At 42.4% G+C, this 19,587-nt stretch overlaps 1 protein-coding gene across 11 annotated transcripts in view; it reads left to right on the plus strand.

Annotated features, from left to right (window-relative positions):
* megf11 (multiple EGF like domains 11) overlaps positions 1-19,587 on the plus strand; it is a 578,352-nt gene that overhangs the window by 146,297 nt on the left and 412,468 nt on the right. Inside the window, exon 1 of one of the 11 annotated variants that reach the window (XM_062963276.1) lies at positions 7,629-7,884. The exons of the other annotated variants lie outside the window; for them this stretch is intronic. Coding sequence (XP_062819346.1) covers positions 7,644-7,884 — 241 coding nt within the window. The 5' untranslated portion in view covers positions 7,629-7,643. Of the gene's footprint in view, positions 1-7,628; positions 7,885-19,587 lie in introns of those variants that run through there. 11 annotated transcript variants of the gene reach the window in all.

Raw genomic sequence — 19,587 nt, forward strand, 5'->3', positions numbered from 1 at the left:
CGGAATGGCTGCACAATGTCTTTTGATGGCAAGCGCCCGGGAGCTGTCCGTTTGGAACCAGCAACCGATTTGTATACGAAAGAGAAAGGAAGGAGAGAATGACAATCTGCATGATTCCCACCAGTGATAGAAATTGGATTATCTTGCTGTCTGTGTGTGAATTTTTTTATTTTATTTTTTACGGCAGACTATGCAGCCTTGAATATATACACACACACGTGCGCACACAAAAGGGCTATGCTTTCAGGCAGGGGAGAAAAAAGGCAAACGAAATCACAAAGCAGCAGGAAGGAAATCCTGACTTCATTCTGCAAAGGCCCCAAAGAGTGCCGTTAACAGAGATTTAAAAACTGGGCCCTCACTATTTCAAATGCTCTACATTTAATTAGATAGCTGCTTTTCATATATATATAGAAAGAAATCAAGAGCAGTATATTAGTGAAAGAAGGTCCAATTAGCTTTGAATCTTACACTTTCCACCAAAAAAAACTTTTTAAAAGTAGGCTTTTGATCATGGCACGCTCTGTATGATGTGGCCTCCCCTCATCACATGCTATTAACTCTGCTGCGCAGCAACAGAAATAATTCGCTTTGCAAGGTCAAGCAAAACCCCCTCTCTAACCAACCTCCAAGGAGTCTTCTATCTGGGCATCTGCTTCTTCCTGCAGAGACAAAAGCCCCCAAGAGACCCTCTGTTTGGACATGATATTAACTGGGGTATTGAACGGAATGAACACCTAAGAACAATGGCTCCCCTTCAAATGGAGCCGCCACTTCGGAGTGTGCGTTGCTGTTATTATTCCGTTCTGCTCGGAAGGATGGAATTTACCCTCTGCCCAGCTCCATCCACAGTGTTGCATCCCTAGGCTGCGTAGGCACCTTAAAACCACACTGGAGCCCCAGAATACTGTATAAGCAAACAAGCTGTTTATTGAAGGTTATAAGTAATTACAAGCAAATAAAGTTCAGAGTTGATAAAATGGGTTTAAATCCACAAGAGCAATGCACTTAAAAGTCTTAAAGCAAGAGCAAGGCTGGGCTGTGGCGCAGGCTGGTTAGCAGCCAGCTGCAACAAATAACTCTGACCAAGAGGTTATGAGTTCGAGGCCCGTCCGTGCCTGCGTCTGTCTCTGTCTCTGTTCTATGTTATGGCATTGATTGTTTGCCTTATATGTGTACAATGTGATCCGCCCAGAGTCCCCTTCGGGGTGAGAAGGGCGGAATATAAATGCTGTAAATAAATAAATAAATTTATAACCCAGGAACAAAAATTATGTTACATGACATTGAAGCCAATAACAGATGAGACCATTGTATCTCGTGCACAAAGCTACTAAGAAAGACCTAGCTGGGCTGCAACAGCCTAATTGTGAAGCAGCACACTCTTTAAGCGGCTTATTTTAGGGATCACTGACAAATGCTACAACTCCTTTGCATCCGCCATGCAATCCATTCTGGACGTGGTCATTTTTCAGCTGACTTCTGGGACTGAGGTGGGCCTACTCTTCTTAGGATAGTGGTTTTGTATTATGGATGAGTCTTCCTCTGCACCACCGCCCCTCCGATCGCAGGGAGACCATCAATCTCATTTTACTCTGACATGATGGATGCGCGTTGGTGGCCAGAGGTGAAAAGAGTTCCATCAATGAAAGTACTTTGTGGCGACGGCACAAAAGATTTGAAACTGGGGATTGGAGGAATTTGGAGAGAGGACGTTCCCTTTGTGCCTCTTCAGTGGGGGATGTCAGGTAACCGCTAAGCCTGTCAATGCAGTCGTATCGTTTTATGGAACCTTTAACAAAATGACTCAGAGAAAAGGCATTGCTTTGATCCCTCTTCCCCACCGTACTATAATAATCCTTCAACACACATCAGGGAATGTGCCATACGAAGGATTAATGTTTTGAAGTAATGCCTGACTTACTGTAATTATTTCTCCATGCGTTAACAATTCTGCATTGAGTGTTTGCTAAAGGTGTAAGAAATCCTAAAGTTGAAGGAGAACCCCAAGGGCAATCTAGTCCACCCCCTTCTGCCATGCAGAGCATGTAACACTGTGTAACACGATGTTTGTTCCTGGGTTATAAATGTCATTCCCTAATTGGTTCTATCATTTAAAAAATTGGGAAAGTTTATTAAACTGCTGAAGTTTTTGAGATAGTTTTTTCAATTCATATCTCATAGAGTCTCAATCCATTCAACATGGTTTGTGGCAGTTTCTGGAGTAAAACAACTACAGGAGAGTCTCACTTATCCAAGCTAAATGGGCCGGCAGAACCTTGGATAAGCGAATATCTTGGATAATAAGGAGGGATTAAGGAAAAGCCTATTAAACATCAAATTAGGTTATGATTTTACAAATTAAGTACCAAAACATCATGTTATACAACAAATTTGACAGAAAAAGTAGTTCAATACGCAGTAATGTTATGTTGTAATTACTGTATTTATGAATTTAGCACCAAAATATCATGATATATTGAAAACATTGACTACAAAAATGCGTTGGATAATCCAGAACCTTGAATAAGCGAGTCTTGGATAAGTGAGACTCTACTGTACTTTCAAAGTAAAGACCACCCAATTAAACAGGAAATAATACTTTCAAACCAGGAACAGAATTTTTCCCATGTTTTGTTATATAGGGTAATTAAAGCATTCCTAACAGATGACCATCCAGCCTTTGGGCCCAACCGCTTAAGTCAGTTTCAAACCAATATTGAAGAAATCCATTTCACTGTGCAGATGATTACATAGGAATACGTTTGAGGCCCAGAAGGTGATGACATTAACTACAGAGCACTGAAGTATGAAAGAAAACCTTTAATGCATATTTTTGTGGGTGTTCATTATTTGCAGTGACTGCATTAAATGTTCAGTGTGGAATATTCTAGAATGGGTGCCCCATGACATTTAGCTGCCTGTTTTCACGGTATAACAAATTCCGGGATATCAAGGTCACTCCCAACTAAGGATCCTTCCACTTCCAATCCATTCACCAGCTCAATCCTGGTTAATGATCTCAAAGAACTGATCTCTTTGTGGACCCTCTTCCACCTTCTGGACCATGAAACTGTCTGCAAGCCAAGTGCAGAATTCATTGACTTGCATATTCTTGGCAGAGTTTCTCTTCCAACAAATATCAGGATAGTTGAAATCTCCCATTCCCATTACAGGAGCTTTTTTGTTGAGTTCCAGGGTCAGAGAAGCAGATGGCGAAAACAGAAGACTGGCCTTTCCCAGGGGAGCATGCTTGCTCCATTAATGTTTAATATTTAAACAAATGATCAACCACTGCCAGATGGGCAAACTGGTATAAGATGTTTTTTAGATGGTACCTCACTCCTGCCAAATTAGTAAATTTTAATAAACACAATACGAACAAGTGCTGGAAATGTAACAAGGAAGTAGGAACTTTCATACATCAGTGGTGGAAATGCAAGAAAATCAAAGAATACTGGAAAAATGTCCACAAAGCGTCACAATAAATACTAGGAATCGAGTTTCCTTTGTCACCAGAGACATATTTATTAGGTATATCAAATGCAAAAATAAAAACAAACAAGATTCAAGACAAAATACTATTCTTTATGGGAACCGCGGCAAGACTAGCCGTAGCTAGAACATGGAATCAAAAGGAGGTACCTTCCATCAATGATTGGATTCTAAAACTGTTTGATTTAATACAAATGGACACTTTAACTCAAAGACTAAGAGAAGTAAAAGAAAAAACAGATTGGCGAGGCTTCAGAAACTTCATTCAGAAAGGATATAATTTAACAATAGACTTACTTGATATGTGAAACACATCAAAATAAAAAGACTGTTAAGACCAGAGATGAAAATAGACTATAAGATTTTAAAACTCTCAAGAGGTCAATGGGAAGTCTCTCTCTCTCTCTCTCTCTCTCTCTCTTGTCTTTCTTGGACTCTGTTCTTTACTTCCATCCCACTTTCTATACACAATTGTTTTCCTCGCTTTCACTGTAACTATAGATAAAGCACAATAAAAATATTTTTTAAAAAATTAAACAAATGACCAGCCACTGCCAGACAGGACAGAGAGTTTAATCTATGCTAAAGGTTGTGCCATTGCCTCTCAAGCAGAGAGCTTTGAAATGGTTGAACAGAAGCTCTCCGCAGCTTGAGGTGCTCTTACTGCCTATTACAGGGAAAACCAGCTGATTCCTAATCCATTTAAAATGCAGATGTGTGCTTTTCACCTTAAGAACAGACAAGCATCTCAAGCTCTGAGAATGACCTGGGAAGGAGAATTGCAGCACATGAAAACACCTGGGAGTTACTCTGGACTGTGCTCTGACTTACAAGAAGCACTTCTTTACTATCAAGCAAAAAGTGGGTGCTAGAAATATTATCATGTGAAAGCTGGCTGGCACGACCTGGGGATCACAACCAGACACAGTGAAGGCATCTGCCCTTGTGCTTTGCTACTCTGCTGAATACGCATGCCCAGTGTGGAATACATCCTATCACGTTAAAACAGTGGATGTGGCTCTTATGACACATGTGCATTATCACAGGATGCCTACGTCCTACACCGCTGGAGAAATTATACTGTTTAGCCAGTATTGCACCACTTGATATCCGCTGGGAAGTAGCAACCAGCAATGAAAGGACCAAGGAAATCACATCTCCGGCCCATCCTCTGTTCAGATATCAGCCAGCAAGCCAATGCCTTTAATCAAGAAACTGTCGTGACTCAACAGCAGCAGAGCCAGAGTGAAGATGAGGAAGGGGATTTTGGGTTACAGATGCAGGAGCCAGATGATGGGTTGCAAGATTAATTCCAGGATGATGTCATGGGGATGGGAAATCATGGAGTTATACAGGCTGGTTCAGAAGCGCAGCCTGTGGATGAACTCTTGAACCAGCCTGTCATAGACAAAAACTAGGGAGACATTCCCATGGGAAATGAGCTGGATTTGTCCCAGACTCCTGTTCAGGTGCAAGATAATGAACCGTTTGACCTTGACAGTCAAGAAGCTCCATTGCTATCTTGGGCAGATCGTTTGCAATGGAAAGGAATGCCTCAGCGTAGCCTGAGATTAGCTGGAAAACGGGAGGCCACTGAGGGGAAGAGAAATGCATTTTTGAGTTGCTTTTAAATCTGTGCGATGGGAGACGAATCTCTGTCAAAGCAAATTTTCGCTTCACCAGAGTGGATGGCCTGTGTCTTCATGCTTTGGAAATTCTCCTGCTCGTGAATCCTAGTAACCTGTGGACTATTGTATCTTTGGGAATACACTCTTGCTTTTTGCCTATGGACCATTGGATTTATTGACTATTTTACAACTACTTTGGAAGCTATATTTTTGCCTGCTTTGATATTATATATACAGTAGAGTTCTGGTTATTCAACATAAACGGGCGGGCCAAATGTCGAATAACTGGATCTAACGGATAATAGGGAGGCCCTATTATACATCAAGCCGGTTGAAGGAAGTGCCCTGTGCACGTTGCTAGGTAGATAGAAAGCTACCTAGCAACACGCAGGCGCGCTTCTGCCCTGCCTCTTGGGAGGCACCCGTGCGCGTTGCTAGGTAGATAACAAGCTACCTAACAACGCTCAGGGGTGCTTCTTAAGCCGAGTGCTCACCGCTCTGCCCCTTGGGAAGCGCCCGTGCGTGTTGTTAGGTAGCTTGCTATCTACCTAGCAACGCTCACAGGCGTCTCCCAAGGGGCAGAGCGGTGAGCACTCGGCTTAGCGAAGCGCCCGTGCACGTTGCTAGGTAGCTTGCTATCTACCTAGCAACGCGCATGGGCTCTTCTCTGCTCGCCGCCCTGCCTCTTGGGAGGTGCCTGTGCGCGTTGCTAGGTAGATAGCAAGCTACCTAGCAACGTGCATGAGCGCCTCCCAAGGGGCCTGGGATGTCGGATAATACGGAGTGTCGGTTAACCGGAACTCTACTGTATATACTGCTTTTGCTCAATAAAACTACAAAAGACTATCTTCTGCGTGTGGCTTGGTGTCAATAGCAAGGTGAACTATTCTGAGGTGCGACAGAAACAGCTTCCTAAGATCTACAAAGATACTCGCAGGAACACCTCAGCAAGCGAGAATCCAAAAATGGCAGGCTAAAACCCGGAACCCCAGTCGGTGGCTGAGACCAGATGAGAAACTCCTTCCTAGGCACACAGAAGTCTGGGTGACTTGAAATGTGCTGAACAGACTGCGCTCTGGCACCACGAGATGCAGAGTCCGTCTTAAGAAATGGGGCTACAAAGTGGAGTCCACGACATGCGAGTGTGGAAAAAAGCAAACCGCAGACCACGCACTACAACACGGTCTAAGCCCTGCCACATGCACAATGGAGGATCTTGTTATAGTGACACCAGAGGCACTCCAAGTGGCCAGCTTCTAGTCAAAGGACATTTAGTATAATGCCAAGTTTCAAACTTTGTTTGTGTTTTTTTTAAATCTATATATATAAAAGGGTAATGGAATCACGGCACCGGACAAAACAACTAAACTAAACACCCCACAACCTCGAAAATTGACAGCACACCCTCTCATCCACGTAATTGTAGCAGTATTGAATGACTGAGGATGGTGCAATATCGCTGCCTTGCAGCGTTTTAATTTTTGTATACTTTTTATCATGTTTTAATTGTTTTGTTTTATAGTATATTTATTGTTGGCCCTCGTGGCAGAATGCAAGCCACTCTGAGTCCCCTCAGGGAGAAGGGCAGGGTATAAATGCATGTAATAAATAAATAATAAATAATACAACAAAAAGAAAATAAAAATAAAATCCTAGCCACAGCAACGCGTGGCCGGGCACAGCTAGTACTAATATAATATATTGTATATACATATAATATTGATAATAATATAATTCAGTATAATAATAATAATAATAATAATAATAATAATAATAATAATAATAACAATAATACACGATTATAATAGTATATTATATATTGCATGTAATATTACTAATAATGCAGTATCTATCTATCTATATAAAAGGGTAATGGAATCATGGTACTGGACAAAACAACTAAACTAAATGCCCCACAATCTTGAAAATTGACAGTACAACCTCTCATCCATGCCTCTACATTCATACAACAAAAAGAAAAGAAAAATTAAATCCTAGCCACAGCAACGCGTGGTCAGGCACAGCTAGTATATAATTGTATTCTCCATTTGCTTTTGACACAATAAATAAATACTACATCTCTCCTTTTTGAATGTGTGCTGCTCATCTGTTCCAGGAGGGCCGCACTCAAGGCCGGATCTGCACTGCCATGTAATCCAGATGGTAATGTAGATGAAGCTCAAGTCCTCAATTGTGCTTGGAGTTCTGCAGTGGGGCCCCGCAATGATGTCCCCGTTGCTTCTTTCCTCCTTAGTTTCTGCCTAGTTTCTCTAAATCTGGCTTCCTGGATTTAAGTCATGGATCTCTTCACCGTTGTAAACATCCTTGACAAAAAACGCTCTTCCTTCCTGTTTGGTCTGTTGAAGCAGTATATTGTCAAGACTAGCAGGCTTTAGGAGCCCATGCTGAAATCCTTTAGGATTTCTATAGGAAAGTAACAGCTGCCTGGCTATCCTGAGCTGCTTGTTCCATCCAAAGAGGGGTGGAACTTTAAATAGATGTAAAGCAACCCTTATCCCAATGCAGCCAGCAAACCTGGGACCCATCGCTTGGCATCAGTGCGCAGCTGTGTGTAATTCCCTGCCCTTGAAAGCCTGCCTCTCCTTGCCGGGAAATGATTTGCTGCCACTTCCCTCTTCTTCAACGACGGCTTGTATCCACGAGGCTGCTTTCTCCGGTCCTGTCTTTGCAAACAAGCCGTGCACAATAAGCAATAAATCCATGCAGAAGAAGCATGATTTAGTGGGTTCCGTTTGCTCAGGTAAGCCCCCGTTTCTGGCAAAGCAAACGCATAAATTGCCAAAGCATCTTCTGCACTCCATGCCTTTCTCTTTGCACACCTGTTTCCCTCTGTTTAGCTACTCACCTAAAGGTTTTTAAAAAGAAATACTTAGTCTTTACTTGAACCTAAGGTAGATTTCTGTATCCTGATGTTTTCAAAACAGCCTGGAGGGCTTCTCTTGCATGTTGCCATTTGATCTAAGCTACTTATTGGAGTGCTCTCTTCTCTTAAAAGAAATATTCAGGCAGGAAAGAGCCTTCAATTCACTAAATGGACCCATTTATTTCCCAGTCTTTGTTCACCCTGTCTCTTTAAATCTTTGCACAAGGCGGGCTGCCTTTTTTGGCACAGCAGACTTTTCCAATTTGATTCTAATCTCCTCCATTTGATACTTTGACTCCCATTAATCTGTTGCAGGCAGCATCTCCAGTGATTGGGGATGATGAGCATGGTAGTACAGTAGAGTCTCACTTATCCAACATTCACTTATCCAACGTTCTGGATTATCCAACGCATTTTTGTAGTCAATGTTTTCAATATATCATGATATTTTGGTGCTAAATTCGTAAATACCGTAATTACTATGTAGCATTACTGCGTATTGAACTACTTTTTCTGTCAAATTTGTTGTATAACATGATGTTTTGGTGCTTTGTGTTGTCGAAGGCTTTCATGGCCAGAATCACAGGGTTGTTGTATGTCTTTCGGGCTGTGTGGCCATGTTCCAGAAGCATTCTCTCCTGACGTTTCGCCCACATCTATGGCAGGCATCCTCTGAGGATGCCTGCCATAGATGTGGGCGAAACGTCAGGAGAGAATGCTTCTGGAACATGGCCACACAGCCCGAAAGACATACAACAACCCTTTTGGTGCTTTATTTGTAAAATCATAACCTATTTTGATGTTTAATGGGCTTTTTCTTAATCTCTCCTTATTATCCAACATATTCGCTTATCCAACGTTCTGCTGGCCCGTTTATGTTGGATAAGTGAGACTCTACTGTACATAGTATCTGAGGTGGCCAGATTGTGGAAGGCTTTTGTGTAGTTTGTGGAGACTTTGTCTCCTATCAACCAGCCTTAGTCAGCATGTCCAGTGATTAAGAATGATGTCAGTTGTGGTCCATAGTATCCAAGGTTGCCAGCTTGTGGAAGGCATATGTTAGTGAAAACTTCAGAATTTGGTTTGGTTTCATTTCAGTTCAGTGGAAGTTGTGATGGCATCATGCTGGATGGATTGATCAAATACATACCTAATCAAATCTGCAAAACATGTTAAACACAGCAATTTTTCAATTCATAGTTTTTCACTTTCATGATGGTCCTGTGTCCTTAACGTCAGCAAATGTGGATGGCTGGCTACAGATGTCTTTTACCGTGCAATGTAAACAGGTAGCTGTGGCATCTTGGGAGGTGTGGTGCAAGGAGCTGTCTAACAGCAAAGCATTCTTAGAGTCCCACCAAAGTGTGTTTTCCAATATTCAATGGTGCCTAATATTTTGCAATATTGATAGGAAATTTAAAGTGGCGTGAAGGTGCCATGACAGTGAAATGCAAATCTCCCTTGTGTGTGGATTCTTCTGTAGTCAAAACAGCACATGGGAGAAGTATCGGGTTTAGAGGGGTGCCATGGTTTGCAGAAGCACATTACCAGGTCCTAGGAAGGAATAGAAGGGAGAAAGGGAGAGAGGGAGAGGGAAAGAGAAGAAAAGAGAGAGGGAAGGAAAGAGAGAAAGAGAGAGAGAGAAAGAGAAGTAAAGAGAGTGATATAGAATTTAGACCGTAAAAAATGAGAGCCTGCCTGGCAAGCGTGCTAACCAAAATTAATAACCAAAGTTCCAAATTAAAAACTCACCAGGAAGTGAATACAAAGGACAGAAGCGTTTTGTTGCATTCTTGGCCAAGACGTGGTGCCTGTGGGCTCCTGCTCCAAAAGTATGAGCATAAGAGAGCATGTGCTGTGCAAAACAGTTTTTATACAACCAAGTTCCCATTGTTCCAGTTTGGATTATTTATTATTTTATTTATTTACTAGCTGTGCCCGGCCACGCGTTGCTGTGGCGAAGTATGGTGGTATGGGAAATAAAGTATTGAGGAACTGGTGGTAGTTAAGGTAAAGGGTAAAGGTGTAGAGTCCAGATAATCCAGTTAAAGCAGATAATATATAAGATTATATGGGTTATATAGCTGTGTGGAAGGGCCTTGAGTCTACACTGCCATCTAATCCAGTTCAAATCTGATAATCTGTATTTTATAGGCAGTGTGGAAGAGGCCTAAGTGAGGCCTAACTCTGCCTGTCCCCTGGGTGAGTGAGTTGCTAGGAGACCAAGTGGGCGGAGCTTAGCCTTCTAACTGGCAGCAATTGGATAAAAACAATTCTTCCCCTCCCTCTAATTAGGACTTTATTTTTCTTTTCTTTTTGTTGTATCAACCTAGAGGCATGGATGATGGGTTGTGTTGTCAATTTTTGAGGTTGTGGGGTGTTTAGTTTTGTTGTTTTGGCGGTTGCCAGGATTCCATCACTCTTTTATATATATAGATTTATTTACAGCATTTATATTCCGCCCTTCTCACCCCGAAGGGGACTCAGGGTGGATCACATTACACATATAAGGCAAACATTCAATGCCTTTTTAACATAGGACAAAGACAAGCAACATAGCTCCGAGTGGGCCTCGAACTCATGACCTCCTGGTCAGAGTGATTGATTGCAGTTAATTGCAGCTGGTTTGCTCTCCCGTCTGCACCACAGCCCCGGATTATCCCTGTCTTCAGTTGGTTAGAAAAAAGACTGGCTAAGATCGACTCCGGGATTAGTCTAAAGTGGAGGCTGCGGAGCCACCCCCATGGAAGGGCAAAGCCCGGAATCATAGAGTGAAGATATGCTGGTGACTCTTGATCCAGTTTTATATTAAACAAAGGCAGGGTTTTGGGAAACAACAAAAGAGGTACATTCCAGGCATTTACTTCTGGAAGCAAACGAACAGGATTTTCCAGGAAAACAAAGGAAGGTCTTCAGGAAGTCTATTGAGGTGGCTGCAGTTGAGCTGTTGGGAGGCCGAGAATTCATTCTTGAGTAATAGGCCTTTGGCTTGAGTCAGCCAGTTTAGACAGTTTTTTTACATTTAGTGCGTTTAAGAATAAGATAGAAAAAAGTACAGTCTATACATTTCTGACTTGGGAAATAAAGGATAAAAGTTATACAGAAAGGAATAGATATAAATATGATAGCTGTGATCCTAGTTTTGTAGTTGTGTCTTTGGATGTCTGATTTTTGTAGTTTTGTCTTTGGATGCCTGAGCATGGAGATGATGGGATGATGTAAATGTTTTATCCTGGCCAGCCAAATAAAGAATGTTGAAATGGCCAAAGTCTCTTTTGTCTCTGGGTCACGGCCGGGGGTTGAATCCCAGCATGGCACAATAGCTGGATGCAATGTCTTGTGTGTTAGAAGTAAAATGGAATATATTTAATAGATTGATAGTAATAAAGTGGAATAAAAATCTAGTTCATAGTTAGGATAGAGGAGAGAGGATAGAAGGGGTGGCGAGACTTCATGCAAAAGAGGGGACGCCACTTTATCCCATTCTGGCTCCTTGCCCTTTGGAAAACTATAAATCCCTAATTGTAAATCCCTTTTTATTAGGGGTGGGGGCTGTTAATGTGGGATTTGTGTATTGATAGTGTTTAAATGCAATTTGTGTCTTGCCTGAATTGCATACTGATTGCATCATCCAGAGTGTAACATAGTCTGGAAAGAGTTAATTACTAAGAAACTGTGTTGACCTTGATGTGTGGCTGGAACCAGGGAGTGTCCAGACACAAGTGTTTGTACATTGCTTATTGCGTTCAGTTGTGAGTTGAGTTGAGTTCTGTCTGCCTGGAGTAAGAGTCAAGTCCTGTGTTCGTCTATCGTTTGCGTTGACTATTGCTGAAGTCAGTAAAACTTTGTATATAGTTTTACCAACGTCTCTGGGTGTCGCATCATTCTGTGTTCCACTGATTCCATCCAACTACTGCTGCGCTGCAAAATACTCTGACCGGGGCAGCAGTGCTTGATAACAAGAGAAAGAGAGAAAAAGAAAGAAAGAAAGAGAGAGAGAGAGAGAGAGAGAGAAAGAAAGACAGAAAGAGAGCGAGAGAAAAAGAAAGAAGAAAGAAAGAGAGAAGGAGAGAGAAGGAGAGAGAGAGAAAGAGAGAGAGAAAGAAGGAGAGAGAGGAGAGAGAGAGAGAAAGAGAAAGAGAGAGGGAGAGAGAAAGAAAGAGGGAGAGAGAAAGAAAGAGGGAGAGAGAAAGAAAGAGGGAGAGAGAAAGAAAGAGGGAGAGAGAAAGAAAGAGGGAGAGAGAAAGAAAGAGGGAGAGAGAAAGAAAGAGAGAGAGAAAGAGAGAGAGAGAGAAAGAGAAAGAGAGAAAGAGGGAGAGAGAAAGAAAGAGGGAGAGAGAAAGAAAGAGGGAGAGAGAAAGAAAGAGGGAGAGAAAGAAAGAGGGAGAGAAAGAAAGAGGGAGAGAAAGAAAGAGGGAGAGAAAGAAAGAGGGAGAGAAAGAAAGAGAGAGAGAAAGAGGGAGAGAGAAAGAAAGAGGGAGAGAGAAAGAAAGAGGGAGAGAAAGAGAGAGAAAGAGAGAGAAAGAGAGAGAAAGAGAGAGAAAGAGAGAGAAAGAGAGAAAGAGGGAGAAAAAGAAAGAGAGAGAGAAAGAGGGAGAGAGAAAGAGGGAGAGAGAAAGAGGGAGAGAGAAAGAGGGAGAGAAAGAGAGAGAAAGAGAGAGAAAGAGAGAAAGAGGGGAGAGAAAGAGAGAGAGAGAGAGAAAAGAAAGGAAAAGAAAAGAAAAGAAAGAAGAGACAGATTGACAGAAATAAAGAATCCTAAAAATCTATTGAGGAACGGCTATTAGGCAGGAGGAAAATTACTTGAATGGGAAGAACCCTTAACATAAGTGGTTCACAGCTCAACATAGTGCTGTGGTTCCTCGTTGGTCTGTTGCGTTATTTTGTTTTTTCCTGGTCTCTCACACCGTTTCCTTCTGTTCGGATCCTCCCTCCCCAAGCCAACCCTTGAGTGCAATTTATATTGACAACCGTGCGTTCTCCGGTGTGTTTGGACCCCCCCTCCCTCCCCACACCTGATGCCGACAAGGTAACATAAGTAATGGATTATTTGGGTTTAAGAAATCCCCAGAGACGGCTCCGCCAATTAAGCCGTATGGCCCGATCGTTCGACATCTGGAGGGTCGAAGCCACCGTTTTGCAAGCTCCCCTCCATCTGCATGAATTGGATTTCCTTGCCTTTGGGGAACCGGGTTGTCGCATTAAGCGCGGCCAGACAAGCGTCAAGTGCGCTTCTAACTTGGGAAGCAAAGGGAGACAAACTGTGTGCAGATGGGAAACACCAAGTCAGCACTTTCTGCATTTCTTATATCTGATTTCCTGTTTTATCATCCTTTGGAAATATTTAGAGAAGGGCGGTGCTGGTGGCGCTGAGCGGCGAGACTATTGATCCAAGAACAAATGTTGGTATTTCAGCATTTTAACACTTTGGAATGATAGACCGAAGTGGGTTTAATTCTTTCGTTGTAATGGGAAGATTTTTTTTTTAACGTTCTGGAGAAGTGCCTATTAAACAGCAGAAGTGCTTCTGTGAAGGGTATATATCTCCGTGGGTATGTCTCTCAGCATTATGTTGTACCAATCGCTCTGTTTAAATTAAGAAAAGCAATATCTTTCATTGTCTGGAATCATTTCTCTCCTGCGCGCATTGGGTGGGTGCAGAAAATGTTTTATCAGCAGAACGATTCAGTCATTCAAAGGGCAAGAAGTAGCAGTCGGGGCCCATTTTTACCCATAGAGACTTCGGAAGCTGCATTTAGACAGCTACCGTGTTTCCCCAAAAATACGACAGTGTCTTATATTAATTTTTGCTCTCAAAGATGCACTAGGTCTTATTTTCGGGGGATGTCTTATTTTTCCATGATTAAAAATTCACATTTATTGTTGAACAAAAAAATGAACATTTATTATATACTGTACAGTAGTTGTTATCACAAACCAGCATAACCAGACAAACTGCTAATCCTATCAAGAATTTCTTGTTACTACCAATATTTCCATGTACTACACTCTATGGTACGTACATTTACCGATCCTGCATGCTCTGGTGTTCTGTTTGGCGGGCATGCTTCCAAACAAAAACTTTGCTGTTATTATTATTATTTGCTAGGTCTTACTTTCAGGGGAGGCCTTATATTTAGCAATTCAGCAAAACCTCTACTAGGTCTTATTTTCTGGGGATGTCTTATTTTAGGGGAAACAGGTAGGCCCTGTTTTACTTTCTAGTAACGTAGTTCTTTAGGAGCCGTGATGGCGCAATGGGTTAAACCCTTGTGCCAGCTGAACTGCTGACCTGAAGGTTGGGTTGCTGACTGAAGGTTGCCGATTTGAATCCGCGAGATGGGGTGAGCTCCCGTCTGTCAGCTCTAGCTTGCGGGGACATGAGAGAAGCCTCCCAGCTATCATATCTGGGCGTCCCCTGGGCAATGTCTCTGTTGAAGTGACTTGCAGTATGTTCTCAAGTTGCTTCTGACACAGTTAAAAAAAGCATAGTTTTGAATAACTTTTAAAGCTTCACTCTGCTCCTGAATTGCTGTAACTCATTTGCTCTACTGTTGGCACTAGAAGCTTCTGATCTGCGGCTGTTGCTGCTTTACACTATATCGGTGCTTTTTCCGTTTTGAATTTACCACTCGAAACACACCAGCAGATGTGTTCAGATATTTATATGCAAAGTTTCATCAGTTTGAGATGCTAGGAGCAGAATGGTCCCCTATGGTATTCTTGCGTATGTAGATCTCCATTGTGCATGGATATGCATGCATTCAAACCAAGCCCGTAGCCAAGGGGCTGGTTTAGGGGTTCAAACCACCCCAAAATTTTTCAGATCAAAAAAACAACAATTTAAACTGGTTAACCAAATCCCCTGCCAAGTCTATGAGAAGCAAAGATTAGAGTCCCTCCAGAACTGCAAGCACTATCGCAACCCAATTTTGGTTATCTACACTATCATTACCTACTTTTCTACCAATTTACATTGCAATAGCAGCAATATCTGGCACAGTGGAAGCCACCATAGTGGAAGCCCTGCCAAAGAAACAATTGAAGAGGAGCAAGGAGAAAAAGCTGTGTCATTGGACTTTATATGAACAAGGGTGCTTCTGATGACCAAGTCAAAGCTCAGTTACAAAGCACAGGCTGCGTTGCCAGGATATGTAATTCCTGTGGATAAGAAGAGGCATCTATGATTTCAACCCAAATGGTGCAGCTTTTTCTTGTGTCAGGAGCAACTTGAGAAACTGCAAGAGAGAATTGGCCGTCTGCAAGGACATTGCCCAGGAGATGCCCAAATGTTTTTGATGTTTTTTTGATTTGCATGTTTTCGAACTGCTAGGTGGGCAGAAGCTGGGGCTAACAGCAGGAGCTCACCCCGCTTCCCGGATTCGAACTGCCGACCTTTCAGTCAGCAAGTTCAGCAACTCAGTGGTTTAACCCGGTGCGCCACTGCAAAAACTTTGTCTTCAGGAGGGACACCCTGCAGCATTTTGCTCTATTTTTTTAAATGAATATCTCATTTAGTCTCAATCGATTCAACATAGTTTGTGGTAATGAAGTTTCTGGAGTAGAACAACTACAGTAGAGTCTCACTTATCCAACACTCGCTTATCCAACATTCTGGATTATCCAACACATTTTTGTAGTCAATGTTTTCAAGATATCATGATATTTTGGTGCTAAATTCGTAAATACAGTAATTACAACATAACGTTACTGTGTATTGAACTACTTTTTCTGTCAAATTTGTTGTAAAACATGATGTTTTAGTGCTTAATTTGTAAAATCACAACCTAATTTGATGTTTAATAGGCGTTTCCTTAATCCCTCCTTATTATCCAACATATTCGCTTATGCTACATTCTGCCGGCCCGTTTATGTTGGATAAGTGAGACTCTACTGTACTTTTAAAGTAAGGACCACACAATTAAACAGGAAGTAACATTTTCAAATCTGGAACAAAAAATGTTTCAAATTTTACTACATAGTGTAATCAGTGTGTGAACTCCACATGCAGAACTTTACTCTCTGCCTCCCCGATGGAAGATTTTCGCCAGTATATTTTTGGCACAAAGCCTTTTCTGTTGAGGATGAGAAATACTACAAGTGTTCTTTACATCTCCCTGCTGTGCACCGACCTCCCAGAAACCCTTTTGAACAAATGGAGATGCTGCTGGAAGCAAAGGAGCATCAATGCTCATGAAGAATAATTAGTGACAGAGGGAATTCTACAGAATGCGCTTCCCATTTAGTTTCACTTCTCTGTTTCCTTTCTTTGATCGATGTACTCAACCCTTTCTGCTTCCTGCCTGCCTGCAAACGTTTTTTCCCCCTTCTTCTAAAAGTTAGCTTATCTTTTTCAATGCCTCGTTGTCTAGGAAGGGATCCATGGAGCACCTGCTGCAGGAGGGCTTACACCCACAGACGAAAGCCTTTATATACAGTACATTTAATTTTCTGTTTTCTATTCCCTTTTCTATTACAAATGAATTTCCTGAAACAATAGGTGTAACTTTTAAAAAACTTTCTTTAATTTCCAAGAGCATCCTGAGCATGTTTGCTGATATTTGTTGCTAACCGCCCTGAGTCCCGTCAGGGAGATATGGTGGGATATAAACAATGTTTTATTATTATATTATTATATTGTTGATATATAGCCGAAAGGTCCCAGGTTCAAATCCCGGGAGCAGAGTGAGCGCCCGCTGTTAGCCCCAGCTCCTGCCAACCTAGCAGTTCAAAAACATGCAAATGTGAGTAGATCAATAGGTACCGCTCTGGCGGGAAGGTAACTGCTCCATGCAGTCATGCCGGCCACATGACCTTGGAGGTGTCTATGGACAATGGCGGCTCTTCGGCTTAGAAATGGAGATGAGCACCAACCCCCAGAGTCGGTCACGACTGGACTTAACGTCAGGGGAAACCTTTACCTATATATCCAACTGGGAGCTCCTGGTGGCAATGCGAATTAAACCACTGAACTTGCTGACCAAAAGGTTGGCAGTTAGAATCCAGGGAGCAGGGTGAGCTCCCACTATTAGCCCCAGCTTCTGCTGACCTAGCAGTACAAAAACATACAAATATGAGTATATCAATAGGTACTGCTCTGGCCAGAAGGTAACGATGCTCCATGCAATCATGCCGACCATATGACCTTGGGAGATGTCTATGGACAACGCCGGCTCTTTGGTTTAGAAATGGGAATGAGCATCAGCCCCCAGAGTCGGACACGACTAGATTAATGTCAGGGGAAAACCTTTACCTTTACCTATAGCCAACTGGCCACGGATTTCTCACTCTTAATTTAGATCTTGCAAAAGAAGAGGTTGGGTAACAAATCACATCCATTTGGGGAAATCTGACACCTTATCATTCCTAGTGAATACCCACTGAAGCGGCATCAGGAAAGTCCAGAAAATCTATTAAGATTTAAAAGTGATTTGGAGTAACTATGGGGATGGGTTTGCAGGCTGCTCAGTGGAAAGCATGAGTGGATTGTTCTGTTTCCTTTACTAGTCCGTTTCTCATTTGGAAGGTTTGCACTCAAATGATTAAAGGTTGCAGTTGCGTAGTTGGGACTTCTATTTCTGGAACCCGTTTAAAAGCTGACCTTGACCATTGGACAACTGCATTGACTCGAGTCTAGCATGCCATTGAATTTAGGGCACAACCCATTTTCAAAACCTTGAAACCACAACAAATATGTGCTGCCGAATGTCATGTGCAGTGGCCAAAAGTGCACTCTGTGTCATTTGGCCTTTACAGTTGCTGCCTGCTTAGAATCAGTTCTTTAAAAACAAGTGTTTGGACACCAAAGCTTCTAGCAATGGAAATGAAAACCTTGGGGTGCGTCTATGCTGTAGAGTGAATCCACTTTAATTGCCTTGGTTCAATGCTATGGAATCATGGCGGTTGTACTTTTGCAACGTCTGTAGCCTTCTCTGCCAAACAATGTGGATGCCTCACCAAACTACAAATCCCAGGATGGCATAGCATTGAGACATGGCCATTAAATTAGAGATGACATCCTTCAAAGAAGCAGCTTTCCCTTTGGCTTGGGCTCAGCACTAGAATGGCCGTATGATGCAAATTTAATGCGCACCCTAATTTTGGCGAAGTCATTTCACTCCAAAAAGGTGAGCATTAGATTTGAGTAAATAGGGTAGTTTTTGAATGGTTGAGGAGCCCCGGTGGCTCAGTGTGTTAAAGCACTGAGCTGCTGAACTTGCAGACCGAAAGGTCCCAGGTTCAAACCCCAGGAGTAGCGTGAGCAGCCGCTGTTAGCTCCAGCTTCTGCCAACCTAGCAGTTGGAAAACATTCCAATGTGAGTAGATCAATAAGTACCGTTCCGGCAGGAAGGTAATGGCGCTCCATGTAGTCATGCCGGCCACATGACCTTGGAGGTGTCTACGGACAACGCCGGCTCATTGGCTTAGAAATGGAGATGAGCACCAACCCCCAGAGTCAGACATGACTGGACTTAACGTCAGGGGAAACCTTTACCTTTACTACCCTGTTTCCCCTAAAATAAGACATCCCCAAAAAATCAGACCTAGTAGCAGTTTTGCTGAATTGCTAAATATAAGGCCTCCCCCAAAAGTAAGACCTAGCAAAGGTTTTGTTTGGAAGCATGCCCGGCGCCCACCAAACAGAACACCAGAGTATGCAGGATTGGTAAATGTATATACCAGTTGTACATGGAAATAATGGTAGTAACAAGAAATTCTTGACAGAAGTCACAGTTTGTCGGGTTGGTTTGTGATGACAACTACTGTACAGTATATAATAAATGTTCATTTTTTTTGTTCAACAATAAATGTGAATTCTTCTTCACGGAAAAATAAGACATCCTCTGAAAATAAGACCTAGCGCATCTTTGGGAGTAAAAAATAATATAAGACACTGTCTTATTTTCAGGGAAACACGGTATGAATGGTTGTCTCCCATCTTGGACTTTTCTTACTGGGAAAACCATATTTCTACTGCTGGGATACTGCAGATTGCATAAAGCAGGAAAAACACTGCATGAAACAATATACATGCTTAAAAATTCATCTCTTTTTGTGTTCAGATGGATCTCATTCTTCTTGTCTCCAACATAGATTTATTTCTGCTTCTTGTGCTGGTAAACCTCTTTGCAGCATTCTTCAGAAAATATAATAGTGCCTAAACCAAGACGACCTTTCGAAAGGACTGGATGTGCACGGTCAGATTCCGAGATAGCATCTTCCCAGCCTTGTTCTCTTCTATTCCCCTCCAGCTGTGTCCCTTTCTAAGCAGCCCCCTTGTTCTTCTTCTTTTCCCCTGCCATAGAATAGCCCCGAACATCAGGGATGCGAAGAAGGAGAATCAATCTCCCCAAAAGATTCCCTTGCTGATTGAGAGGGGCGGCCGCTTGGAGCGTTTCTCCTTCTCCGCCAACCATCCTGCCTAACTTACAACTTTCAAACCAGAAATGAAAATGAATCAATACTGCAACAAGGCGGTTGGAAGGGCCTTTGAAGAATTCCAATAAATAAAAGCCGGGGACTCTGCAGAGCTGGCTCATTGGCCACAACCTAATTAAACTTGCAGATGTTAATTGAGTC

The sequence above is a fragment of the Anolis carolinensis genome, unplaced genomic scaffold (genome assembly GCF_035594765.1).
Source record: "Anolis carolinensis isolate JA03-04 unplaced genomic scaffold, rAnoCar3.1.pri scaffold_11, whole genome shotgun sequence".
In the NCBI taxonomy this organism is placed as follows: Eukaryota; Metazoa; Chordata; class Lepidosauria; order Squamata; family Dactyloidae; genus Anolis; species Anolis carolinensis.